This window comes from Fusarium solani (genome assembly GCF_023522795.1).
Source record: "Fusarium solani strain SB1 chromosome Unknown bctg00000008, whole genome shotgun sequence".
In the NCBI taxonomy this organism is placed as follows: Eukaryota; Fungi; Ascomycota; class Sordariomycetes; order Hypocreales; family Nectriaceae; genus Fusarium; species Fusarium solani.
This window is the reverse complement of record NW_027072148.1, coordinates 1,433,550-1,460,101: the sequence shown is the minus strand read 5'-3', so window position 1 is coordinate 1,460,101 and position 26,552 is coordinate 1,433,550. Positions and strand designations below refer to the sequence as shown.

General features: G+C 54.7%; 8 protein-coding genes across 8 annotated transcripts; 5 read left to right on the top strand and 3 right to left on the bottom strand.

Moving 5' to 3' along the window:
- Window positions 1-214: 214 nt before the first annotated feature.
- MRS44_012520 (uncharacterized protein) lies at window positions 215-1,950 on the top strand (the record flags this gene model as incomplete). The annotated part of the gene is made up of 2 exons (XM_065618824.1): window positions 215-1,033; window positions 1,081-1,950. 2 exons carry the CDS (start codon window positions 215-217, stop codon window positions 1,948-1,950), a joined length of 1,689 nt encoding a protein of 562 aa, XP_065474896.1.
- A 447-nt stretch (window positions 1,951-2,397) lies between these two features.
- MRS44_012519 (uncharacterized protein) lies at window positions 2,398-5,706 on the bottom strand (the record flags this gene model as incomplete). The annotated part of the gene is made up of 4 exons (XM_065618823.1): window positions 2,398-2,628; window positions 2,688-4,440; window positions 4,494-5,632; window positions 5,692-5,706. 4 exons carry the CDS (start codon window positions 5,704-5,706, stop codon window positions 2,398-2,400), a joined length of 3,138 nt encoding a protein of 1,045 aa, XP_065474895.1.
- A 1,075-nt stretch (window positions 5,707-6,781) lies between these two features.
- MRS44_012518 (uncharacterized protein) lies at window positions 6,782-7,569 on the top strand (the record flags this gene model as incomplete). The annotated part of the gene is made up of 3 exons (XM_046279463.2): window positions 6,782-6,927; window positions 6,986-7,267; window positions 7,326-7,569. 3 exons carry the CDS (start codon window positions 6,782-6,784, stop codon window positions 7,567-7,569), a joined length of 672 nt encoding a protein of 223 aa, XP_046133029.1.
- A 292-nt stretch (window positions 7,570-7,861) lies between these two features.
- On the bottom strand, window positions 7,862-12,857 carry MRS44_012517 (uncharacterized protein; the record flags this gene model as incomplete). The annotated part of the gene is made up of 5 exons (XM_046270942.2): window positions 7,862-10,356; window positions 10,409-11,707; window positions 11,755-12,064; window positions 12,116-12,244; window positions 12,381-12,857. 5 exons carry the CDS (start codon window positions 12,855-12,857, stop codon window positions 7,862-7,864), a joined length of 4,710 nt encoding a protein of 1,569 aa, XP_046133030.2.
- Window positions 12,858-13,222: 365 nt separating this feature from the next.
- Window positions 13,223-14,845, top strand: MRS44_012516 (uncharacterized protein; the record flags this gene model as incomplete). The annotated part of the gene is made up of 5 exons (XM_065618822.1): window positions 13,223-13,259; window positions 13,345-13,435; window positions 13,565-14,080; window positions 14,131-14,616; window positions 14,671-14,845. The coding sequence occupies 5 exons, from the start codon at window positions 13,223-13,225 to the stop codon at window positions 14,843-14,845; spliced, it is 1,305 nt and encodes a 434-aa protein (XP_065474894.1).
- Window positions 14,846-15,525: 680 nt separating this feature from the next.
- MRS44_012515 (uncharacterized protein) lies at window positions 15,526-17,505 on the top strand (the record flags this gene model as incomplete). Its single annotated transcript, XM_065618821.1, has 1 exon — window positions 15,526-17,505. One exon carries the CDS (start codon window positions 15,526-15,528, stop codon window positions 17,503-17,505), a length of 1,980 nt encoding a protein of 659 aa, XP_065474893.1.
- An 8-nt stretch (window positions 17,506-17,513) lies between these two features.
- Window positions 17,514-19,157, top strand: MRS44_012514 (uncharacterized protein; the record flags this gene model as incomplete). Its single annotated transcript, XM_046272719.2, has 1 exon — window positions 17,514-19,157. The coding sequence occupies one exon, from the start codon at window positions 17,514-17,516 to the stop codon at window positions 19,155-19,157; it is 1,644 nt and encodes a 547-aa protein (XP_046133032.2).
- Window positions 19,158-21,233: 2,076 nt separating this feature from the next.
- Window positions 21,234-23,471, bottom strand: MRS44_012513 (uncharacterized protein; the record flags this gene model as incomplete). The annotated part of the gene is made up of 4 exons (XM_046281127.2): window positions 21,234-22,196; window positions 22,288-22,994; window positions 23,154-23,211; window positions 23,316-23,471. The coding sequence occupies 4 exons, from the start codon at window positions 23,469-23,471 to the stop codon at window positions 21,234-21,236; spliced, it is 1,884 nt and encodes a 627-aa protein (XP_046133033.1).
- Between the last annotated feature and the right edge of the window lie 3,081 nt (window positions 23,472-26,552).

Below are 26,552 nucleotides of genomic sequence, written 5' to 3'. Positions count from 1 at the left end.
TCCGAGCTGCCCACGCCTGCTGCTTTGTGCCCCTCTTGACCGCTCGAGCCGGAAAAACTGGCCCCAGTCGTCGGCCTGTGATTCGCCGGGTGCTGCAGGTAGTTTTTCCGAGTTCCACTGTCGCTCAACTTTTTTTTCAGACAGCCCAGAAATTTATTCGCAGAGGGTCAGTTTGAAGTCGTGAGCAGGCTGCCAAACTCACGGCGTCGCCACCATGTCTTCTTTCTTTACGGTTCCAGGCTCCCAGAAGAAGCGCAAGCGCACAGCCGCTCCGGAGCCACCAAAGAAGAGGCTCGCTGCCTCAAAATCCTCAGGAAAGGCACCTTCAAAGGCCCCCGGCCCCACCAAGAATCGAGTCGAGCGAGACGACGACGAGTCCATCTCTGGGAGCGATTCAGACGAGGATGACGAGAGCTACGACAGCGTTTCGAAAGACAGCGACGCCGAGGACCAGGATGAGTCGGACGACGAGGGAGAGACCGCCGCTGAGCGGAGGTTGCGGCTCGCAGAGCGATACCTCGAGAACGTCAAGGAGCACGTGGACGAGGCCGGATTCGATGCGGCAGACATTGACCGGGACCTGATCGCCGAGCGACTGCAAGAGGACGTGGCCGAGACAAAGGGACGAGTGTATCGCCAATTGGCCTCTGAGCTGGCCATTGACAAGGCCACGCGCACCTTTTTCCGAAGCAACACCAACGCCGTCACCTCGATCGCCGCGTGCGCCCCCTACATCTACACCACCACCAAGGACCTATACGTACAAAAATGGAAGACCCAGGACCTTCCGCAGCACCAGTATCCGCAGACGACCAGGCGGAAACCAAAGAAGCCCCCAGCGCCCCCGAGGAAGCAGCCCAAGCTCGAGACGTGGCTCAAGGGCACCACGGCAAAGTCGAAGGACAAGAACTACCAGCGCCACACGGACCGCATCCTCGCCATCGCCGCGTCGTCGGACGGCAAGTTTGTGGCCACCGGCGGCGCGGACCACAAGCTCATCATCTACGACGCCCCTACCCTCAAGCCCCTGAAGGTCTTTACCCACCACCGCGACGCTGTCACTGGTCTGGCATTCCGCAGGGGACCAACCAGCTGTACTCTTGCTCCAAGGATCGCACGGTAAAGGTCTGGAGTTTGGACGAGCTAGCCTATGTCGAGACACTGTTCGGCCACCAAGACGAGGTTCTCGACATTGACGCCCTCGCGCAGGAGCGCTGCGTCAGTGTGGGCGCGCGCGACCGAACGGCTCGTCTGTGGAAGGTAGCTGAAGAGACGCAGCTTGTCTTCCGCGGCGGCGCTGTGGACAAGAAGTCTCGACCGGCCGTCAACCCGCGCTCACTCCTCCACGAGGGTAGCATGGACCGTGTCGCCATGATCGACGACGACCTCTTCGTCACCGGAAGCGACAACGGCTCCCTTGCTTTGTGGAGTGTTCAGAAGAAGAAGCCCGTGTACATCGAACCCATTGCGCATGGCATCGACAAGCCCCTAGATCCTAAGGAGGCGTCGGCCGAGCAGGATCCAGACCCTCAAGTCGTCCCGCCCCCAACACCCCGTTGGATCACCGCCATCAAGACCATCCCCTACTCCGACGTTATCCTCACCGGCAGCTGGGACGGCCATATTCGTGTCTGGCAGCTAAGCGAGGACAAGCGCAAGATCGAGTTCCGCGGTGTCCTCTCGGCGCCCGGGGAAGAGGAGGAGGACGGAGCGCCGGGCCCCATCACGGGCGTCGTCAACGACATCTCCTTGTTTGAGCGCGGCGACCGGGGCAAGGACGGCTTGTGCGTCGTGGTGGCCGTGGGACGCGAGCACCGGTTAGGAAGATGGAATCCGCCCGTCAAGGTCGGACGGAACGGAGGTGTCGTGTTTGAGATCCCGAGGATACAGCGGCCGGCCGTCAACGGCGCAAGCGGGAGCTCAGACGAGGACGAGGAGGAAGATGAATGAGAAGCGTAATAGATGTCATATGAAAGCACTTATTTGAATAGACGTGGCGGAGACTGAACCCACACCAGATGTCACAAAAGCATACCCAACTTACATATCCCCCTTTTATTCCTATTGTACTTGTCATGATATTGTTTGTCATTATGGAGTCTGGGTCTTGTCTTTAACTTGTTGGCTGGGTATTGGTTGTATCTCGATATCCTCTCTACCGTAAAAAAGCCTTCGTCACTCTCATGATGTAAAAAACAACAACGCTCCTCTGCTTTATTGCTCTGATGCAAGGCCTCCAAACGCCCCGAGGTGCCACACAATGCAAATCCTAGTTTTCCATGACAAGAATCACTCTCCGTACCTGTCTCGGCCAATGCTCAGAACCAAAAAAAATGCTATGCTCGACTCTACCCGTTTAGTCGTCGCCTCGTTGTTATCCCATCCCATAGCTTGCCTTTAACTGGTGAGATCAATGGATCGATCAACTCCATCATACTGTGGCCCCCCTTCAGAGGGCTTGTCGACTTCAATGCTGGCCATAATAGTTGGTTCTAGGTCAATGACATGAACCCTGCTGGTTGACTTTGCTGAAGGAACGTCGCTCGAGACGGTAACAACCACAGGTGAACTGTTTCTCCTAATCGTCGATGAAGTGCCAGGAGGCTGAGAAGGCGAATGAACTAGTTTCTGTACAAAATCGGTTGGCGTTGACTTTGCCGCCGCTTTCTGCTCAGGGGGGACTCTACCCCATCAGCAGATTTAACTGGCATTTTAGATGCACTGTTGATCGGTGAACAAGGTGCTGAATGAAAGACTTCGTTGGAACTTGAGGTCTTAACGTCGGTAACGCGGTCATCTTCCAGAGACTGAATAAGCGGCGGCTCGCCTCTGCTTGGTGTCTGAGGCTGTATCGGCTCCTCGGAGGGCATCACCTGAAAGTATGCCGAAGTCTCGGTCGTCTTCTTGGGCTTGTCGGCCACCGGGGTCTTGACGCCATTCGCCATCGGACTCTTCATCTCCTGGTTGACTCTTGGTGTCCCTGGGCTTTTTGGTGGCACTTGGGGGGAAGATGGCACAGCCTGAGAAGACGAAAGGCCTGCCTTTGCGGCCTTGAGCTGCTTTTTCTGTTGCTTCTCCTCTTCTAAACGCTCATGCTGCTCCTGTTGCAATGTGAAGAGGAGGTTTCGGACCTTTTTTCGAATTTGTGAAGGTCGGATATTCCAGTTCGTCTGTTCTTTCTGGAGCAACTTGCGGACAGCTTCATCCGGGTCTTGGAGGAAATGTTCCATATATCCCAAGACAAAGACTCCGCAGTCACAGTAGTTGTCCTGCTCGGGGATGTTTCGAGCAGTCATGCCACCTGGGGGGGTTGTGATCTCGACGCCCTTCTTGTGCTTTGCCTCCTCGACAAGGTAATCCCGGAGGCATTTGCAAGTTGGCGAATGCGCGGAACCGAGAGAGTCAAGGGTGATGATCCTAGGCTCGTCGATGCTGAACTTTTGGGTCCCGCCACTCGACTTCCGCTTGCTTGTCTTGCTGGGAGCCTCGGCATTCTTAACGGGTGCGACATCCGAGGCAGTATCGTTGACGCCGTTGGACGCCTGGTCGCTGTTCGGCTTGGAAACCTCCTCATCGAGAGAGATTGTGGCAAGGGTTCGCTCGACAGGCGAAAGCTTTGGGGATCTTGTTGGATCATTATCCTCAACGACAATCGCCTCGCGCTCGCTTGATGGGGTTTTCTTTTCAGGTTGAGGTAGCAGTCGGGGAGCGTTATAAATGATGGCAAGATACCAGTGAGCGTTTTCGTTGACAGGAACGACGATGTAGTCGTAGGAGAGGAGATCGATTCTCGCAGTCCAGGCCTTGACGCCGTCATAGTTGATCTTGGCACGATTCGACCTCAGCTTCTCGAAGAAGAATGTGTTGAAGATGTAGACCTTGTCCAACACCTCGGGGCGCTCCTTTTCCAGCTGAATCTGGAGGTAGCGGAGGTAGAAGCTGATGAGGTTGTCATTGAGGAACTCGCCTTCGTCAAGTCTCGGGATATCATCCCTGTCGACAGTGGCCCGGTTCTTGCCAGTTGGGGGGTATACCAAGGACCTGTGCCAGTCCTTGTCCCAACCTGGATTTTGCATACTCCAACGATCAGGGGTTTTTTCGCGGATCAGCGGAACTGGAGACGATCTTCTTGTCCGTCGGGTCTCGGGTCGTTGGCTCCGAGTGACCACGGGGGCCTCTTCCAACTCTTGTGCTTCCGTCTTTGCGTCCTTTGCTGGCTCAGGGACGCCTTTCATCTGATCCTTGAGTTTAACGGGCCTTTGAGTGACGGGCTCACCCTTGAAGGGATCTCTCATCTCTGAGTACTCGCCTGAGGTCTGCTCCATAACAACCGCAAGCCGAGCTGCAGCAGGACTACGAATCTTTGACTGTTTGTGCCCCTGTGCCTCGAAGTCCTTGGCCTTTTTGAAAACGGTTTTGAACTTGAGTCCGAGGGTTGCGCTGAATATTGTTAGTCGTTGTTCTCTGAGATCGACGTGAAGCATAGAACTTACTCATCACTCTCGTCTTGTTTGCAGCACCCGTATAACCAGTTATGAAGGCAAAGAGCATCGTTCTTGCTTGCAAGCTGCAATACCAGGGTGCCGGGGCTTTCTGCTGTCATCGAGCGGGTGATGTGGATAAAGCAACTGTTTGTGGCGGCGTGTTCGATAGATTTGACTGATTTTTTCCTGATTTCAAGCCAGGGAGCATGTTCTACCGTCCCCTTACCCTCGTCAACGACCTTGGCAAAGTAGTCTCCAAGGTGAAGCTTCACTTGTTGGTCGGGCTTCTCTGCATAGAAACGGTATCGTCCACTAGCAGCCCCAACTACGCTTAGGTCAGGGTACTCTGGCTTGTTCACTGTCTCTCGTCCCCGTGACACAGGCCGTGCAGGCTGGAAAGCCGTGCGATGGATATCTCCTCGCTGTCTGGATCGGTTTGGAGATTGGGACACCAATGACGAAAAGTTGGTGGGTTTCTTTCCAGCGGGTAGGTTGTTACGTTTGTTTGGCTCTGAAAGCTCATCCGCAAAGTCATCGGTTATCTTAAAGCGCTTGGTAACTGGCGGCGCATAGTCCCCTGCTCGTCTTTTCGGCTGAGCAACAAGATCGGAGACGATATTGGAAGGAGGCGGATTGTCCTGTGACCAAACTTCCAGCTCGTCGATGTTGGCGCTGGAATGCCGATGTTGAGGAGGAAGGTTACGGTGCTGAACGGCGTGGGCGTCATCGACATCCGTAGGACTAGGAGTCAGTCTCCTGCCTGCTCGCGACCGTCTTTGCCGGGGCTTCTTCATAGAATTTCGTGACTGCACATGGCGGTACTCTGAGATATCGGCCGCAGTGGATGTGTTTTTGCTGGTGCTCGCGACGCTCAATACGTCTATTGTGTCTGGCTGGGAGCCATCTCTTGTCAAGTCGTGAATCTGAGGTGTGGAGGTGCCGGGCGAATCGTCTTCGACGTCTTCAATGGGTCGTTTTTGTGTCGCAAAGTAGTTTGATGTGATGCCGGTCGATGACCGGTCGTCTGCACGCTTCTGGCGCTTCGAAGATCGATCGTCCGGTGGCGGTGCTATTCGCGAATTCTTTCTGGTCGTCGGACCATTACAGCTCATGGTGCTCACCGGCCCCTGCTGGCCATTGAGCGCCCTCTGCTCTCTGTATCAGCATCGTCATGTATCAAGCTGCACAGACAGCAAGGCGGACCGACCAATCGTGAATTCATGTTTGCGCGATCACCCGGAGCGCTCCAGAGAGTGTCAGCGCGAGGATCGTATTTCAGGAGCAGTCCAAGGGCCTACCCATAGTCCGGGAAAGAGTTGGCGTCGGAGTGATAGCGAGCTAAGGGACTGCAGGCTGTGTGTTAGAGCTCTGCTCGGCGCGAAGCGAAGGACGAGACGGGGTCGCAGCAGAAAGAAGACAAGAGTAGTGCGCACTCCCATTGAGCCTTTTTCCTCCTCTGGTCCCTCAAAGGCGAAGACGGAGCGTGGCCCTCCAGCTTTCCACCCTGGAAAAAAGTTGACGACTGGGGCAGGTTTCGGGGGTGGAGGCGATCGTCGGTGTCGGCGGTCTGGGCCGCTCGGCGTTGAAGACTTTAGCAGTACTCGGGAGCAGGCAGAGGAGCCGAGTGCCTGAAGAGGACGAAACGCTCAGGGACGCATGCAGAGTCGAGCGCTGGGATCGAGGGGAAGGGAATGGCGTGCAGGACGCAGGTGAGGTGACGTGGGAGGAGATCTAAGAGAGATGGATGGATGGAGTGAACCTTCAGGTAGAGGCTGGAAATCAAGCACCGGGTGCTAGTGGGGTCCGTCCTCTAAATTTTAGTGCCTCTTCGGGGCGTCGCAACCTTCGGCAGTGGAGACTGAGCCAACCGTCAGCCTCGCAGGGACCGAGCTGTTGGAATCCAGGGACCTGATGATGGAGATGAGCCCAACAGTACATATTTTTGAGATTAAATACTTTCTACACATTATGTTGAACTTGAGAAGTCTTTGTAATGACATTCAATTTTTACTACAATATATTTCCGCGCCTCTATTGTCCCAACTCTCTCATCTGAAGCTTGTGTCTGTCGTCACAACCCCACAATGACCCAATCAACCACAAGGCTGAGACGCCACACCTCCAGCGCCTCAGGGACTGGCTCCAAAAACGTGGCCAGTAAATGTAGGTACTTACTTGGACCTTCAACACCAAGACGCGACAACCCACCGTCCGTCTTTAAACACCATTCTCCCTCTTTTTTTCTCTTCTTATAATACGAGGGGAATGCTTCAATAGCATTCGATAATTTGCCCGTCATGTACAACTCCCTCACCCGCGTCCAAAACTCGTTTGGCTTCTTCACCACCGTCGCATTCGTCGTCGCAGCCTTCATCGCCGCCTCCGATCTCCTTGCGCCGCGCATCCCTTCCACAGGCCTCATTGCCCCCACAAACGTCCAGGTGTATGTTTGCCTCCTTCCCGTTTGCTAGCAATCGCTGACAACTTTTATCTTGTTACAGCGTCAAGGGTCGGCCGCATTACTACAGCTCCAAGAAGGAGGAGTACGCCATCATCAAGTTCTCCCTCGAAGCCGACTTTTCGTCCCTCTTCACATGGAACACTAAGCAACTCTTCGTCTACGTCACCGCCGAGTGGCCCGGCCCTGGCAATGCCACCAACGAGGCTGTCATCTGGGACTCCATCATCACCAACCCGAGCGCCGACCACCTGAAGAACATTGGCCCTGTTGCCATGAAGAAGCTTAAGCGCAGCGCCGAGGGCAAGTCCATTGACCCCAGTCGGTAAGTCTCCAACCAATTGTGACCCTTGCGAGTGGAATGGTCTGACAGGAATTTATAGTGGCATCCTCAAGCTGAGGAACCAGAAGCCCAAGTACCAGATCACCCACCCCAGCGGCAAGGTTGCCGAGAAGGACAACGTGGAGCTCAAGGTGCACTACAACGTTCAGCCTTGGGTCGGCCTCCTCACTTGGGACCAAGGCCAGGATATTGGCCTCTGGAAGAAGTTGGCTGGCGGTGTTAGTGAGAAGTTCCAGCTCCCCGCCCTCAAGACCAAGAAGAAGGACGCCAAGAAGAGCGCCTAGAGGAGGCCGGCTGTCATGCTAGTCCCTAAATCCAGATCTATAGCATGCTATGGCGTTTAATGGAGTGGGTAATCATCGTTGAATTTCATGTTTATGGGTGCTGTTTTGGCCCAGACAATTATCTTCGTGATTTCATGATACATGCAGATATCTACATTTTGTCTATACGACTTGGTTCACATCCACCATCTCTCATGACACCATGTTTAAAAACCCAGACCTGTCAACATACATCGTAACACGTAAACAAGTACACGGTCCGTCAAGGCTGATAAACCCAAAGACCAGGCATCTAGCCCTGGGTTGCGTTACCAGCAGCCCCTCCGTTGCCTCTTCCACGGCCCCCACGGCCTCTTCCGCCACGTCCGCGACCGCGTCCCCTTCCTCGTGGTTGGTCAAGGCTGGCAGGCGGCGGCACGTTGCCGTACTTTTGCTCTCCTGCATCGGGAGCGGGTGAGCCATGCAGGTTGCCGCGTCCACGACCTCGCCCATTTGAATGGGCACCGCCCCGACCTCGATGGCCATGTCCGTTGTTGTCCTGGCCCTGGTGTGCGCCATCGGGAGGACCGTTGCGGTAAACCAGAGTGCTGTGTACGAGGTTAGGGCCGCCTCCACGAGCCCCGTTGCCTCGGCCACGCGAGGGCGTACCGTTCAAGGCTCCTCGCCATCCACCACGCAGGGGCGCTGGAGCAGGGGCGTCTCTGTACTGAGGGTGGCCAACATTCTGGTACCCGCCCGCCGGGGCCGTGGCAACGGGCCGTCGCTGTTGCGATCTGCTGGTGGTTGAGACGACCTGCTTGTCCGTCGTGTTCAGCACAGCAGAAGCGGCAACAGTCTGGCCACGGAACATGGGAGCTCTCTCGTTGAGCGTAGTTCCGCTCATGAAAGCCGTGTCCCAGACGACATCCAATAGAAGAGCTGTGGCTGTCCTGCTGATGCCGACGACCGTTCCACGGGTGGCAATAGGCACCTTTCCAGCAGCAGAAACATACGTGACTCGGTCTCCCAGGGCAAAGTTCTGGCTGCCAAGCACCATCTCTGCGTCGGACGGCTTAAGGAGTGCCGAGCGAGGAACGCCACGCAGCTTCTTGATGTCAATCTCCTGGGAAGCGACATGAATCTGCTCTCCAACGGTGGCCAGAGCCTGGACGACTGCCGAGTCAAGCTGTTCGGCTTCCAGGGGAACACGCTCAAACTGGTTCGTCTTTTGCGTCTTCAGCCAAGCAGCGATTTCCTTGACCTTCTGAGACGCAACGGCGGGGTCCTGCCACAAGTCTGTCTCGTAAACGTCGCTCTTTTGGGGCTCCCTCTGGATGGCCGCGAAGAAGTCAGGGAAGGTAACCATGTAGTTGGCAATAAGCTGGATCGCCAGGCCGCTGAATTCCCAACCGGTATGGGACTTTCTCGAGTAACCAAGTACCTTTTGCTTTCGGCCCTCAAATTTCAAGTTCAGACCAAGGTTCAACTTGAACCCACCAGAGTTGATGACCTGGTAGGACGAAGTTATCTTGCTCAGCACAAGAGGATGAACACCCAGTTGCTTTGCGACGGCGAACGAAGGAGTGTAAGAGTTGTTGCGCTCTGCCTGGTGGATGATCTGCTTTGCGAACTCGGGCTCCTTATTCTTGAGCATCGAAACTACAATCTCTGCCTTGTTGTTGGTATGCGCAGTGACCTCAAGAGGGCGGCCGTAGGCATATTCGCCAAGGAAGAACGCCCGGGTGCCCTGTGGGAACTCTTCCTCGATAGGCAATGCTGCCTTCTCGAGGAAGCGCTCGTCCTCGTTGACAACCTCGTCAACAATGGTCTGCGCAGCGTAGGTGCTCCTGAGGCTTGGATTCTCAGCATACTCCTTGATCAATGCGCCCTCCTCGGTTCTGATGAGACCCTTCAGCATGTGGACATAGATGAGGCATTCAACTTGTCCAATAATGATACCGAACCGCTTTGAGTGCATGTTCTCAAGAAAATCAGACTCCCTAGCCCAGTCGGCGGCTTCCCTGTTGTTGTGATCCTTAGTCACAATGTCTTTGCCATTGTCGGCCAATTCGTAGCTAAAGAGCTCGTCTTGGACCTTCATGACCTTGGCTTCCTGAAGGAATGGATAGCCCACGAAACAACGCTGGCCCAGCTTCGCCTTCCAGGTCTCTGTCTTGGTGCGGTTCTCCGTATCAGTCAAGGTAACAATGACACTTGGGTTCTTGCTGTCCTGTTGGAAAACGTTGACACCAAATCCTCCGAGAAGCTGGGCAGTGTAGGGAAGAGTATGCAGCGAGGGGAAGCCAGCAAGAGCATCAACGTTCAGCAAGGCGCCGGTTGTCAGTCCAGCAAGGTAATCAAGGCCCTCCATGTCGGGAAGATCGAAGATGTTTTCGATACACCGGCAGTTTTGAACCTCGGGGAAAACGCCAGGGAGAGGCGACGGGTAGACAAAGTCCACGTCAGGTGAGTAAGTGAACTTGAGGGGGACACCAAAACCGTTTCGAGCCTTTTCGTCCGGCTCCAGGTTATCATTCTTCGTTGCCATAGCCGACAATAGGCGCTTCTCATCAATGAAGGGGATCTTGACAACAGCTTCCCAGTCCATCCTCTTGCCGTTCATGTCCAGCTCAAAGTCGCGAGGATAAAAGTCGATGATGGGAGAGTCGGGGTTAGTCATGAGGTCATGGTAGACCTTGGGCACAATCTTCTTGCTTCGGTCTGGCAAGACACCCATGAGCTGTTCGTACGGCTTAAACGGTTGACCCTTCTGGAAATTGAAGTCGGCGCCAACACCCTTGGCAACATCTGTATCGTGTTAGTTGAAGACTAAAAGAGGCAGCTCATCCTCTGTGCTTACCGGAGATGAGAGGTGCATAGTGATATCCGTAGAACCAGGGCCACGAGGCAATTCCACGGTAGTAGTAGTACAAGACCCATTGCAGGCCTTGCACATAGTTCTCGCACAGCGCGATAAGCTCCTTGTCGTACTTTTCAGGAGCCCACTCTTCAAACTTCTGAAGGTAATACTTGGTCTTCCAGCCTTGGTACTTGTCTTGGTAGAGTTTCTCGTAATGCTTTTCAGCATCCTCAGGGGTCATGTCAACCACCAAGGCCTTGTCGTACGTCTTCATCACTCGGTAGGCAGCCAAATTGCCTTCCTCTTCCTCCTCTTCGTCGTCATCGTCAATCTTGGGAGGGAAGGACACGATGAGATGACGGTGGCCCTCATCGTCCTCCTTGGTAGACCATTGGAGGTGCATAGAGTCTGCCAAATCCTGGACAAACTTACGGTCAGCAGCCTTAAGGCTGGTGCCGAGATCCAGAGGCTCATCAGAGCGCTTAGAGATGTAGGGCCGGATCTTTTGCTTCCAAAGATCCCGTTGCGCGGAGGTGATGACAATCTGTCCTCCCTTGGGGGGTTTGCGCCCGGGTGCACCCTTGTTTCCAATGTCCTTTTCTATCTGTTTCGCGGCAAACCACTTTTCATCCGAAACATCGTTCTCGAAGTTGTCGATCTCGGTTTTCGACAGCTCGCCAAGCAGGAGCTGTAGACGTTCCAAGTTGATGACTCCATTCTCGTTGATGTATCCGTCACCCTTGGGTAGAATGGTCTTGTAGATCCTGAACATGTTTGCCAATGCTCCCTCGTTGATGTGTAGCCCGGGCAGGTTAGGCAAGAAATCGTTGCCGACAAAAAAGGCCATAAGAATGAAGTCGTCAATGACTCTTTCGAGGTCGAATGGGAAACTGAGAGCGCCTTCTTCTTGAAGTTCTTGGAACTCCATCTCTAGATACTCTCGAACGATGCAAAGATGGAGCAAGTAGAAGTTCTGATGCTCAAGCTCCTTGGACTTGTTCTTTGAGTCACGTCCGAATGTCACCTCCTCTCGAAGAAGGCAGAAATGGGGATCGTGGCTGAGGAGACCCAGCATGATCAGATCGGCATCGAGGCCGTAAAGACAATGTCGCACGTTGGGGTTATAGTTGGGCTGGGCCTTGGCATTTCGGATGTACTCCATGATCTTGTGTTCTCCTTCGCCAGGGACCTCGTGGCCGGACAGCACAATCTCACAACCCTGCCAATCAGTATCCTCGGATACCTTCTTGTTGACAAAGTATCGCAGCTGCTGTGATAGCTTGGCCATGAATTCAGTGCCTATGGTCTGTTAGAATGTGGAATCATTCCTATGAGAGTAGCCATACCAGGGGTGATGCAGTTGCTGTCAAAGGGCTCCTCCTTGGGCAACTCGATGCCTTCGCGAATGGCCTTTTCACGGGCCTTCTCGGCATCAAGAGCGGTTCGGAAACGCCGAGCACGCTGCTGGTTCATCTTGGCTCGCGGTGCGACACCGTCGATAGCCATGAAGAAGAGTTGCTTGGGTTTGATCTTGCCAAACAGATGTTCAATGTAGTTGAATATGCGGATGAACATTTCCTCCTCGCTGAGGCGAAAGGATACGTCTTCACCGGCATCCTTGTGGGTACAGTTATGAATGATACCATTCATGTCCAGCTAAACCGCGGTTAGCATACAGCGCGACGAGGGTGTATCAGGATCTCGAACGTAGAGGCAGTCGAATTCGGGTATTCGGTTCTCTGCGATGAGTTGAGAGATTGCGGGATAGCGCTCAGAGAGCCATCTGAAGAACTTGGGGACACTGCGACCAGGAAAAACTCGAGTTAGCCATTGAAGCTATGGAGGAATGGCAGAGCCAGAAGAGGGACATACCCCATTGCGACGGGTTAGTGGGCGATTCTCAGCCCACGACGGAGTTCAGCAAGGCGGAAAAGTGATATGAAATTGGAGTCGGGCTCCAAGTCGCTCGTACAAGTTGAGCGCAAAACGGTGAAAATCCTGTCGCAAGCGAAGATGGAAGACAAAAGTGGTGATCCGACACGACGCCTGACAAGATGGAACAAGAAAGAATCAAGAGATCCGGAATCAAGCGCAGAGAGAGAGAACCGAAGAAAACTTCCTCTACAACGCCCGAAGGGAAATGAAAGATATGGCGGAACCAAGAGGGTCGGTGATTGCGACGAGTCGGGAGGTGAGGTTTAAAGGGAGAAAGGTTAAGGTCGCGACGATGCGTGTTGTCGTGACGATGTAGTCCAGCAGTCATGGAACTCAGTCGGGCTGGGGCTTTGCTACCGTAGCAAAGGTGGGGCTTCCATCCATCCCACACACGGCGGCGGTTTGCCTCGTCGCTGATGGAGGGGCTCTTGCCGGCGTGAGTCAATCCGGAGGCCGACGACCTGTGATGCACCTCGGAGGTACATGCCAGCTGGGCAATATGGGGCCTGCTCATTGGTAGCACACAAGTACACTGCCCCATTGCCCGCCTGTAACTGAGATCAGCGCCTGGAACACGCACTAAAGTCGCCAAAAAAAACTGAGCCACATTCCATTCCAGTCAGTGTGGCTAGTGCTCGCTTTCACTGGCCGCCTTCCTCTGTCACTTTACGCGACTACATACGCGTTTAACCACCACCGCTCCGTACTTTTCAGCCTTCTTTGTGCGACGGCCTCACTCTCCATCTCCAGCTACTTGCATCTCTCCACCAACGCTTGTTTTCGTGACTTTCTAGAAGACCGTGAAGCAAGCCATCTATTCTTCTCATCTACCTCATCTGCGAACATTTCTTTTATCACTGCGAGAAAAGAAAGCCCGTCATGGCGCCCGCTCAATCGACGGAGCGCGATGTGGACAGTAAGTTGCGGACAGCCTTGCATCCACCATGTCCACTTTGGATGGGTTTCAATCGCAAAAAGATGGCGCGCTCACCAAACAATAGTCGAGATGACACACGAGGAGGAAGATGATCAGGGAGAGCGCCTGATTAATGAAGGTATGCATGCTAGTGAACAGCCAGCCACATTGACCAGGTACTGACCCAGGTCGCAGAGTACAAAACATGGAAGAAGAACAGCCCTTTTCTCTATGACATGATTCTTGGGCAAGTCGCCTCATCCTATTCATCATTTAACCACCATCTAATATGACCATCTCTATAGAACTGCCCTCACCTGGCCAACCCTGACAGTTCAGTGGTTTCCCGACGTCAAGGAACCTGAGGGCAAGAACTACCGAATGCACCGCCTTCTGCTCGGCACTCACACTTCGGATGAGAGCCCCAACTTCGTCCAGATTGCCGATGTCCAGATTCCCAAGGCTGTGACACCTAACCCCAGCGACTATGACGATGAGCGTGGCGAGATTGGTGGCTACGGAAAGTCGGGCAATGTTGCCGCCATCAAGTGTGACATTGTCCAGAAGATCGAGCATCCTGGAGAGGTGAACAAGGCTCGCTTTCAACCCCAGAACCCCGACATCATTGCTACCCTCTGCGTTGATGGCAAGATTCTGATCTTTGACCGAACGAAACACCCTCTCCAGCCTACCTCTCTTGGCAAGATCAATGCTCAAATCGAGCTTGTTGGCCACAAGGCCGAGGGTTTCGGTCTCAACTGGAACCCCCATGAGGCGGGTCGCCTCGCCTCAGGTAGCGAGGATACTACCATGTGCCTCTGGTTAGTTTCTATCTGCCATCCATGCCTGTGCTGTTAACTAACATGTGAAGGGATCTCAACACCCTCAAGGCCGACTCCAGAATTCTGAATCCCGCCCGCAAGTACACTCATCACAGCCAGATTGTCAATGACGTCCAGTACCACCCCATCTCCAAGAACTTCATCGGTTCCGTTTCGGATGATCAGACGCTCCAGATCGTCGATGTCCGACACAGCGAGACCGCCAAGGCCGCTGTGGTGGCTCGCAACGGCCATCTGGATGCAGTCAACGCGCTGGCATTCAACCCTAACTCGGAGGTGCTCGTCGCTACCGCCTCGGCGGACAAGACGATTGGTATCTGGGATCTCCGAAATGTCAAAGAGAAGGTTCACACTCTGGAGGGCCACAACGACGCTGTCACATCTCTGGCTTGGCATCCTACCGAGGCTGGTATCTTGGGGAGTGCCAGCTACGACAGGAGAATCATCTTCTGGGATCTCTCTCAGGTGGGTGAAGAGCAGCTTCCCGACGACCAGGACGACGGCCCCCCTGAATTGTAAGCTTGACCCCTGACAGGCGGTTGTTGTACTACGGCTAACAATGTCTCCAGGCTCTTCATGCATGGTGGCCACACGAACCATCTTGCCGACTTTAGCTGGAACCCTAATGAGCCGTGGCTCGTAGCAAGCGCTGCGGAGGACAATCTGCTGCAGATTTGGAAGGTTGCCGAGTCAATTGTTGGTAAAGACGACGGCGACCTGCCTGTCGATGAGCTCGACCGATAGGTGAGGTGGAGGTTCGTGGAGAAGTTCCGGTCTTCATAGGATGAGGAGACGCAGCAGCTCTGGGAGCGATGGCAACAGAGGTCTGATTTGCCATCGACGCTGAAGCGTGATATATCCTAGAGTAAGATGCGGAAGCGCTTGGAGGGGTTTGGGTCCCAGAGACTATCTACAGTAATGGTCAATCAAGTTTATGTAAATTGTGTTCAGCCTGTGCGAGCTTGGATGCTGAATGTGTGCTATTCTTTCGCAAGTGCGAGGAAATGTATGGACTGGCCGGCCGGGCACTGCGAGGCAGCTGGCAAGTCATGCACGAGGTTTTCTGTTGACGGGACAATTCTGCAGTGCACCAGCGTTCTATTCAGGGCTATTTACCCCATTCGCTTGCTATTGTTCTACTGATTGTTCTCATTGCTACCGTTTGTCAATAACAAACGCAGCTCCACGTCGAGGCCAGAGGTCAAACCTCGACTTCACCTCCTCCCGCTTCCCCCTCTCTTCCTTTCTCAACACCAAACAACAAAGCATCAGACCGCACGAGAACATTCACCGCCACCGATCAAGCTTTGTCGATATCGCGACAGCTTGATCGATTGGTGATACGCGATCGCTGCCGACGTTATCATCCCCTCAAACATCGCCCGCCCCTACCTTACCCAGACACTCGACTCTTCATCCTCACTATGGCGTCCAATCCACCTCCTAACCCGCCTACTCGTGGGAATCGAGTCCCGACCAATACTTCTGCGTCAGCCACAAACCAAGCTCTTGCCCCGGGTGCCGCCCGTACTCAGATGCAGCCAGCTCAAAATGGCCAGACTGTTGCTCAACCCCAATTTGCTTTTCAACCTCAGATTCCTGCTCAAGGTCTGGCCCAAGGCCAGCACCTTGTTCACGGCCAGCAGCAAAACCATGGCCAGTTCCAGTTCCAGGCGCAACAGCAAGCTCCCCAGTTCCAGACCCAGGGTCAAGCCCAAGTCCCTTTCCAGCCTCAGGCCTTTGGGCAGCGCCGACTTCAAGGACAGCAGCAGCAGGGCTTTGGTCAACAGCAAGGCTTCGGGCAGCAGCAACAGCAGGCCCCTTATCAGTTTGGTCAACCCCAATTCCAGACCCAGCAACAAGCTCCTTTTCAGTTCCAGCCTCAAGCTCCCCAGAACCAAGTCCAAGCTCAGGCTAGTCTCGGTCAAGCCCAGTCTCAGGGACAACAGCAAAACCCCTTTCAGTTCCGACCTCAGGTTCAGGCCCAGCAGCGTCAGGTTCAACTCTCCCAACAGCAGAACCATACCCAGAATCAACAAGTGAATGGTCAACCTCACCAGAACCATAGTCAGCTTCAAGGTTTCGCCCAGCCGCATCAGGCTCAACTCCAGAATCAGGGCCAACGCCAAGTCACTGCCCAACAGCAGAACCTTGGCCAGAACCAATCCCAGGGCCTACAGCCAAACCCTTTCCAGTTCCAACCTCAAGGTCAAGCCCAGCAACGTCAAGCCCAACCCCAGAACCAGAGTCAACTCAATAGTGCTACCCAGCAGCAGAACCATGCTCAGCATCAACAAGCCAATGGTCAATCTCAGCAGAACCTTGGTCAACAGCAACTTCAGCGCCAACTCCTGCAGCGTCAACTCCAGCAGCGTCAGGCCCAGTCCCAGAATCAGGGCCAACTCCAAGGTGCTACCCAGCCGCAGAACATTGGCCAGCAGCAGAACCTTCAGGGCCTACAGCAAAACCCTTTCCAGTTCCAACCTCAAGGACAGATCCTGCGGCGCCAGGGCCAACTCCAAGGTGCTGCTACCCAACAGCAGAGCTTCAGTCAACAACAGAATCATGGCCAACACCAGGGTCTTACTCAGCCACAGTTCCAGGCTCAAGGGCAAAACCCTGGCCAACAGTTTGGTCAACAACAAGCCCCTTACCAAATCCAGATGTTTGGCCAACAGCAGGCTCTCCTCCAGTTCCAAGGTCAGGGTCAGCCTCAGCTTCCGCCCCCAGCTGGTTTCTTCATACCCAACGCTCCCTTCCAGTTCGGCGCTCCTGCACCAACCCCTATTCCTCTCTGGTTCCAGCCTCCTCAACAACAGCAGCAGCAAGTTCCTCTTCAGGGATACGGCCAACCGGGTGAGGAACCGGCTGGAGTCAGACAGTTCAATCAGGGGGTGACCGAGCGCCAAGGTCGGACTCAGGACGAACTCGATGCCCTCGGCATCGACGGCACCGAATTCGTGGGAAATCTCGACGACGCAGACATCGAAGACGGCGATGAGGCCGTTCAAGACGATCAAGGCCAGGAAGACGCTGAGGATAGTGAAGATGAAGATGTGCAAGATGAGGAAATGCAAGATGCAGGCACGCGAGATGCGGGCACCCAAGTTGAGAACATGCCAAACGACCAGCAGCAGCAGCAACAGCCGCAGCAACAGCAGCAAGTCCAAGTCGTTCGAAACATCCCATATGTGGAAGACCCCCACATGTATGATGCTGTCATATACGAAGATGCCTGGGACACCGAGAGCGACAGGGAACCTGACATCGGGGTCGAGACTCGCAAGATCAACGGTGCCACCAAGCAGAGATACAAGTTCACCGAAGCCTTCCTCAAGGAGCACTTCAATGGAAAGGATCCTTACGAAAAAGAGAAGAAGGAGATCGTCGCTGTTCCCCCATGAGAAGCGGCATGGACCTAATCACGGCTCTCTGCAAGAACCTCGAGCTCGCTATCGAACTGGGCAAGCATCTCTGCGGCGAGGACATTCTCAACCTCTACATCGCCTGCCGCGGCTTCCGTGAGGCCTTGGATGGCCACATGCTCTCCTCCATTCGCGAATGGATCAGAAGCAGAGCCCCCGAGGCTGGTAGGCTGTTCCCCTGGCGAAGCGTTGCAAAATTCCTCGTCCCAGACCCAGCCAAGCGCTCCAGCTCCGGCACCGACAAGACTCCAGGAGGCGTCCGCCTTATCCCTGGCATGAAATATCTCCAGATGATACTCGGCCGTGATCGATACTGCCGTCAGATCCTCGCAGTCATGGCTCGCATGGGCCTCCGCGTCCCCGACACGATGCACACCACTCTGCTGCGCATCTGGCACCTCCTTGAGGTCGCCACCTGCGCTCAGAGATCCCAGTTGATGGCCGATACCAGTCTGTGGACCGATCAGCACCTCTACAACGCCCAGTTCTTCTTCGTCAAGCTGACCATGGCCTTCAACCACCCCTTCTTCAGACCCCACTCCCACGAGATGCTCCATCTGATGATGGGCCAGCGCGGCCTGTACCCCCTGTGGCAGTGTCTCACTCGCAAGAAGTTTAGAACCATGTCCGAGATCGTAGAGCTCAAGGCCCGCTACGATATGAACCTCCCTCCCCCGGCGTGGTTCAATCCTAACCGCCGTTTCATGACCAACTTTCATGGAGTCCCCTTCCGCGAGCTTGGCGTGGGTCACTGCGAGGGCTGGGGAGCAGGCACTCGCCATCTGCTTCGCCCAGATGAGTTGGTCGTTACTGAATCCATCAACCGTTCGCTTGATCTTGACAAGCACTTGAACCACATGCTCGTCTGGGGCTACATCAACTTCAAGACCGGAGAGAACCTTGTCCCCACCGAGGAAGAGATGTACATCTCTGACGAGGAAGAGGTTCTCGAAGACGTCGATACCACGTGCTGGTGGCAGAAGAGACACGCCCTAAAGAAGCGATGGACAGAGCTGACCCCTGAGCAGCGGCAAGAGATCGAGGAGGATGAAGAGGACGAGCGACTGCGCGCCATGGCTTGGTCTGCACAATACGACCCAGATGAGAGGAACGACCGTCACGCAAGTAAATGGGACTCCGAGAGCGAAGACGAGTCCGATCAAGAGTACGATCCCAACGTCGAGATCAACCGCGGCTACCGCATGCAGGCCCTTCCCAAGGACCAGCCCTCGCAGGTCCCCGCCCTCGACGACAAAGAAGCCTGGCGTGATCTCTGCACCGACTTCCTCATGACGACGCAGGTCGAGGTGAACGATGACGAAGTTGCCAAGGCCACCGCGTGGCTCAAGTTCTCCAAGGCCAACATGGCCACCCCCTTCGACCAGGACCGCTACGACATGGGAGATCCCTTTATGCGGAGCCGGGTCGACTGGGTGCCGCCTCGCTCTCCTCTCAGAGGGGCGCCGTCTGAAGATGAAGAGGATGGCGATGACGAAATGGATGAGGATGATGAAGAAGAAGGTGAAGAAGAAGGTGAAGAAGAAGGTGAAGAAGGTGAAGGTGAGGATGATGAGGATGATGAAGAGGACTATGAGGACTATTATGATGAGGACGATGAGATGCAGGAGTGAGAGGTTACCAACGACAGATGGCCTCTACGTGGGAAAGAAGATTCCTCATGAGTGAGGAGGATAACGGAGAGATTTTGACAAGACACGGGGATATTTGACACCAAGACAGACTGCCACCACTCGAGAGACTTCAGAGGTTACATTTCGTTGTCATTCGTCTTGATGAGACTTGAGGGTTCACAACAGTGACCAGTCCAGCTTCACACCAAAGACAGCTGGAGACATCATCAAGCTACTACGGATTTTTGGAGGTTCCAGGGATGGGTAATAGGAGCCATGTAACACATACTGTACGATAGAATCACATAGAACATGAACCAATATTAGTTGGTCTTTAACTTGTCTCTCATCACTTGACTGCCTACCTAGTTACATCTGTAGTAGCAATCTCTTTGCTGACCCTTTTTCCCCCTTCACCAACAATCAACATACAGTCTACCGTCAGTTCACCGATCCTGTATAACCCCCCTACGCCCAGCCGCATCTTGTCAGTAAAAACGTACAAAGGTCCTGAACACGAGGAAGCACCTCTTGAACACTCGAGACAAAAACACGAGAGGTTGAGATCAACCCCTCTCAAGATTACCCATCGAGAACGGAATGGGGGATAAAAAAACAGACATTAAAACAAGGACAGCTCTCATCCTTCCTATCCTATTCCATCTCGACCAGAGTTTCTTTGCCGAACAGTCTTCTTCATGTTACCCTCCCCTGAGTTAGTGGTATCATCAACGAACCATGCCAGGAGAAAAACATCAACATCAAGTGAAACCCCCTATTCTCTTGCATATATTCCCTAGTAGGACCTCAAGAACGAACAGGGGAACCAAAACATCAGAAGAGAGAGAGAGAGAGAGAGAGAGGAACAGAGGCAAGAGAGACAGATTAAACGAGAACCACCAGCACCACCACCCCGGAACCCCCCTCCTTTCCCTAGCAGCAAACAACAAAGATATAGCCAGCCTCTGTGAGATGATATATGTTTTTTTTTCCCTTTTTGACACACCCCGACTCCTCCATATCCGCCGCCCCTAATATGTTTTCCTCCCTTTGGTAGTTCCATGGCCGCTCCGTTTCCAGCTCCCCAGCTCCTGCGCGTCCCAGGTGAAAATGAGGTGAAATGAATAAACAGGTAGATGAAGAAATAGAGAAACAAGGTGAGATGTAAGATGGGGTTGATGTTTATGCGAGGTGAAGTGATGAGAGATGAACAAGGGGGGTTGAAATCAAACTTGTGTGAGTGTGTGTAAATAATGAAGGACAAGCATAATAAACAGATAGACAGACAGATAGACAAACATGAAGAGTGAAAATAGGGGCAGGGATGACAACAGAGAAAAGCAGCTTGTCGGGCAACAACCAAGCTAACACCGGCGAACTGGATATTTGAGTCACACAGAAAAGCCAAGATATACCCTTACACTCCCCTGCGCTATGCACCCAACCCCCCGAACCCATTTTCCAGCAATGCCGCCGCCTCCGTCCCGTAAAGACCCCGGGGGATCAGATAGAGTAGTCCGTCGATCCGTGGCCCTCTCCTTCTCTCGCCGTATCGCTCTCGTTCCCTCCCAAGAACTGAGTGAGAGACTCGAGAGATGGAGAAGCCTCGACGACGACGACAACTCTGCCGCCCCCTGGGCTTATCAAAAATGAAACAGGCCGTGGCCCCCAGCAAGTAATAGCCCGTACCGAATAGACTCGTCCCTCAACACCAAGCAGCAAGCCCCTGGCATCGGCGAGGTACTCAAGTCACTTTTGTCTTCCAACCTTTCGAAATTTTGTAACACGTCCCGCCTTGAATCAAGTAGTATCCGACACTCCGTCCTGGTCTTCCGAAACCAATACACACACCGTACCGCCTTTCCTTTGAGAGAACAACCAAGTCCAGAAGGTATTTGCCAAGGTCAAATGCTCTATGTTCATCATTCAAAGTCGTTTTTGCGCAAAAAAAAAGTGACACGGAACCACCCGCCACCGGTTATCTTCCTCGCTTTGCTGCTGATGGATAGATGCCTGCCTGGCGGAGGCCCAACGAGAACGTGTACACACCGGCCCGGCTAAAGCAGCTTGTACTGCTTAAGCGGGCGACTTGTTGGGAGGCGCCGAGCCACCGTTCTGGCGAGCATCTCCGCCGCTGACAGACAGACCACCGATGCCGCTCGACAGGAACGCAAAGGGGTCGTTCTCGTTGTTACCGCCACTGTTGTTGGCGTTGTTGTTATAGAAGTTGTTGGACGGTCCGGCCGACGCGGGGCCGTTGGTGGCCGACTGGAAAGCAGCCTCGGCAGCTCTGCTATCAAAGGGGCCGGCCGAGTGGGAACCGGGGCCGGAGCCGAAGCCGTGTGTGTTCAGGGAGCTTGGGTAAGCCGCCGCACCGCCACCCAGGCCGGAGGGAAGATAGTGGCTGGGAGGGCCACCAAAGTGCTGGTTGTAACCACCGCCAGAGCCGAACGAGCTGCCAGAAGCGAAAGGTCCGGGTCCAGGAGCACCGCCCATAGAACCTTGGTTCATGCCGTACTGTGAAGCATTGTCCATCGGAGAAGGGTAGCCAGAGTCGGCAACGACAGCAGCACCCGCGCGGCTGGCACCGCAACGCAGACAACAGACGTTCTTGGCGAAGTTGTGGTAGCCACATACCTCATTGCCGCACTTCCAATCACCGGCACGGAATGGCACAACACCGCTGCCACCCATGCGTCCGCCACCGTGGCCCATGGGACCGTGGTGACCGCCGTGGGGAGGAGGGGGCATCATAGCAGGGGGACCGTAACCGTATCCTCCGTAGTTGCCACCACCCATATCGTTCGAGGGGCCGGCGCCGACAGCGGGGAACGAGCATCGGAAGCAGGCGGTTCGGCGCTGGAAGTTGGAGAAGCCGCAAGAGGGGCAGGTCCAGTCACCGGGTCGAGGACGGTTCTTGCTGGGAGGGAATGGGGTCAGGATATCCTGAGCGCGGTCGAGGACACGGCTAGACGAGGGCGAGACTTCAATGGCCTTCTCATTAAGGGCACGACCATTCATGCAAAGACTCTCGGCAGCCTGTGATTGATTAGCATCGACACATTGTAAATCTTTGCGTGTGGCCACGCAGTGGAACCATGCCCAACAAAGGGCGTCTCAGTCAACTCACCTCCTCGTGGGAAGAAAAGACAGCAAAACCGGTACCGGTGGGCTTGTGCTGCTCGGGAGTTCGGAGGGTCCAGAAGGCGATGGGCCGGCCACCAAACTGGGTAAACCAGCTCTCAAGCTCCGACTGGGTGGTGTCGTGGGGGAGACCCGACATGTGAAGAACCTTGCTCCTCTCCGAGAGGAAGGCTCGGACATCAGCTCGGGCATCCATAGGTCGTGTCAGCACATCGGGGTGTTCCTGGGGAGGCTGTGACTTTCTAATCAAGCCCCGGAGGACACGGGCGAGGGTAATAGCCTCCTCCATCGCACGCCGAGGCGAAGCTGGGGCAAGCGCCTGCAGGTGGAAGGGGAGGTTGTGCTTAATAGGAGCACTCGACTGGACGGGCTCGACCTCGAGAGCGGCGCAGATGTTGGAGAGCATTGATGGTCCGAAGGGCAGGGACTCGGGGTGGTGCTGCTGCCAGCGCTGGTACTCGGTGCGGAGATCGAAGGTTCGCGAGTGCTGGAGGTAGGGAGGCAGCACGACGGCCTTGTCGCGGGCTTCGCGAGGAAGCTGGACACGGAGGTCCCAAGCATCGAGTGTGACAAAGACGAAGTCGAGGTTCTTGGAGGTCAAGTACTCGGTAGCGAATGTGTCGAATCGGGTGATAGCGTCTCTAAAGGTACCAGCGTTTCGAACATGCTCCCAAGTCAAAGTGGTCAGGCTCGCTGCAGAATATGTGTTAGCCCAAGCATTCTATCATTGACCGACCCCAGACGCCAACAGCGGGAAATTTTGGTGGTAGTCGGGCGCGTGGTTGGCGGAGCCAGACAGCGTGGAGCAAATCGAGATGGAGATGTCCGGGGCAGTAGCGTCAGAAAACTTACTGCAGAGAGGAGTGATGGGAGTGTTGACTGGCTTGACGAGGACACTCTCGTGGGTGATCTGGCAGGTTCAAGACTGGGTCAGCAATCCGTCGGTCACGGGCAGCACCTCTGGTCGGATGTATATCTGGACAGATGGCGGAGCGGGCAGGATGTGCTACTCACCTCCTCGAGCGAGTTTGCGTCGAGCAAGATCCAACCAAGCTCAATCACCTCGGCCGAGTCCTTTGTCACATAAACGCCGTGCTCGTCACAGGTGGTCGCAACATGGATCACGACATAGCGATCGATGTTGAGTTGGGGCAGCTGTTGCGAAGACATGACTGCGGCGGGATCGGTCGGACGAGGACCGACGACGATGCAGAGAAGGAGGAAAAGAGTGTTTGCGAGCGACGCGGAGGCGCGGCGGAGGACGACGACGGGAAGGTATCGCGGGTATAACGTATGTAGACTCGCCGTGGACGACAAGAATCGGCGTCGTATAATATGAAGGTGCAACTAACTAGCCCGTGGCCCGGCCAGGTCGCGATGATGGAGGTGGAAGAAGAGGTAACGGGGAGGTTTGAAGTTGCGGGAATCGGATGTGGCCAGTGAAGCTTCAGGGGGTCGTGCCAGCACGAAAAGGGCCTCAGGCGGTAGGCAGGTACTTGCAGTTAGGTCGACTCTGGGAAGGGGGTACATGCCACCAAAGTACCTGTGTTTAGTGGGGAAAGACGAGACAGGACAAGTTGGGCTGTCAGCACACGCTCCAGATCATGTCAGTTATCTGAGGAGAAGAAGAAAAAGGTATTGAGGGTGCGAGAGAAGGCCAATGCAGCGTTATTAGTAAATTAGCATGAATATCGGGTGACTACAGCTGCGAAAGAAGTATTTGAAACTTTAGAATGCGAGACAAATGGCAAGAAACAAGGTGACATGTTGGCCTTTGTCACTGCTACCTCCCAAACGTTTCCCCGAAGCTTGCCCAAGGAGCAAGCACTCCAGAATGGAGCCCGCCCGGTGAAGGTCACCCTCCCCTGCCCGGGCCCGAGCTGATGCCACCAGGTAGGCAGTTACAGTGGTTACAGTGAGCGGGCTGCAGGGGGCTACGCAACAGCTGCGTACCCGTACCTGTGCCTATCTGCCTGGGTGGGCGAGCTGTCAGGGAGGCTACCGTCCCGTCCTCTCGCTAGAAGGATGCCGGCACGGGTTGAAAAGCGTCTAGAAACCCCGGAGGCTCGAGTCCCCTGAACTCTCCGAGGACTCATAGAACTCAATGGGGTCCTTACCAGGTTTTCGGTGGAGGCAATCCAGCGGATGCGGAGTCGGGGCTGTTGGATTGAATTTACGGGGAGCGTCAACGCTCGTTCACGAGGGTACATGCAGCGACGAGGCGAAATACGCCAGGTTGCGTCCCCTGAAAGTGTCTTTGATCAGAGGCTCCAAGGGTAGGTGTTGGAGGTCAACGGATAAGCTGCGAGACCGTTGTCGTAGCTTTTCAACGGCTGAGCCCATCAGCAGCCGGCATCATTGTGGAAAGCCCACTGCCACAATGAGAGATTCAGTGATGGATGATTCAGGTCAAGGCTTGCCTATTCTGTAAGCCTATGCCTGAATACTTCCCCTTCTGGCTGACGCGAAGACAAGTATTGATGTAAATGACTTTGAGGCGTACTCTGAAGCAGCTTCATCCAGGTTGTCCTTCCTCCCGAAGCCTCCGGGCTCATCAACCACCACCCTTAAATAATTCAACAACTCGACGTACTTTTTGCTGAGATTCGTCACACCAATACTTACTTGCTCTTGTACTCCATCCATCCTCCTCCCCCTCCGTCAGTAGCCAGCCCGTATCTACGCACGCGCACGCATCCATCTGCCCTCGGCCAAGACAAATAACCCTGCCGCTGGTACTCCACGCTGAACAGCAGTCCCCAACTTATCATCTCGGCCGTTCTACGCAGTACCTAGCAGCAGGGCGAGCGTGCGCCTGTTTTACCCGGTTCATTCACACGACAATGACTATGACATTACCAATCACGACGCCGTCAAGTTTGTGCAGGCCCTAGAGAATGCACGTTCACAAGCATGTCAACTCTCTCTTTCGATAGTCACCAACTGCCAAAGTCGGTAATAAAGTACGACTTTGTCGAGTCAGTCAAGGGCAGGTCGGGATTAATAACGGAGGCTGAGGTTTCAGTCGGCCGTCCTGCGATACAGTAGTGATTGACGGAAGATACTGTCCCACCATTCCAGCAGCAACAGAGGAGGATGGGATGGATGGAACGAGGGGTGCAGCAGAGCAGTGGCAGCCTCGTTCATCCCGACCTCCATGTCAAGTTCCAGTGTCTATCAATGGCTTCATTCAGCTTCAGGTGCGCCTGATGATTCCCGGAGAGGGGCCATCACCCTGCCTCCCACGTGCAAGACCTCGTCTCTCAAGACTCAGTCATCCCTTGCGTCTGCCCGCATCGCCAGCTGAGGCCTCTGAGACTGAGAAAGATAAACCGCCAGACACCAGAGCAAGTCATCTATGATGAGGCAGGATGACCTTGCATACAAAGTCCCACCCGCGCGCGGAGACTCGACTTGCCGACTTGGGCGAGGCGTCATCTCGCTCCAACAGCAATCAGTCCACTATGATGTCGGCCCCCTCACTTTTGCTGTGCCCTCTGCTATTCCATCGCTGCTGTTATTGAACGACGGGTTAACGGGGATATCTCATCCAGCTCATTATGAGCACGATTATTGCGAGCTGAAGCTGGGCCACCTCTGCGCTGTCCTCCCTACCTGGTGGTATATTTTGCTCCGTCGACACATCACCGTCAGTGTTGCTCAAGGATGGATCGCCGGGTAAAAGAAGCCCCTCGAATAGTCAACGCCGAACGGCCTTACGGACCTACATGTTCCGTGAGAGCTCAGGGATTCCAATCCGGACTCGCGATGGAATTTCCCGAGGCGAGGACCAACAGCCAAGCCCGTTGCTCAGAATCAGCCCCAACAGCCTGCTGGCCTCTTCGGGTTTTGCAGGCTTGAGGTTCTCCGTAGAAGTGACCGAGAAGCAATGCAGGCAGCCGATCAGTGACAATGCCTTGCCTCGCCTTGCCTTGCCTTGCCGTCCTACGAGGCACACTGTACAGCATCAAGTAGCAGCAACAGCTTCAGCGGCAGTGCAGGAACATTCACACGCTGGACTACACTCGCGAACTTACTAGCTAGCCTCGTCGTCCCACGAAGTTGTCGTACTAACGGTCATTAGCCGCTCACCTCGAGATCAGCACCGCTCCAGCCTGTTGCACTTCGGGGCTCACCTGTGTTCAGGGCACATCCCTCCTCGGATCCCCAGGTGCGACAACCCGCTGGCAAAGCTTCCCGGGGTTCCGTCCGTTGCTGGCGCGGAAGCGGAAGGGGACGTCACCCCGTCCA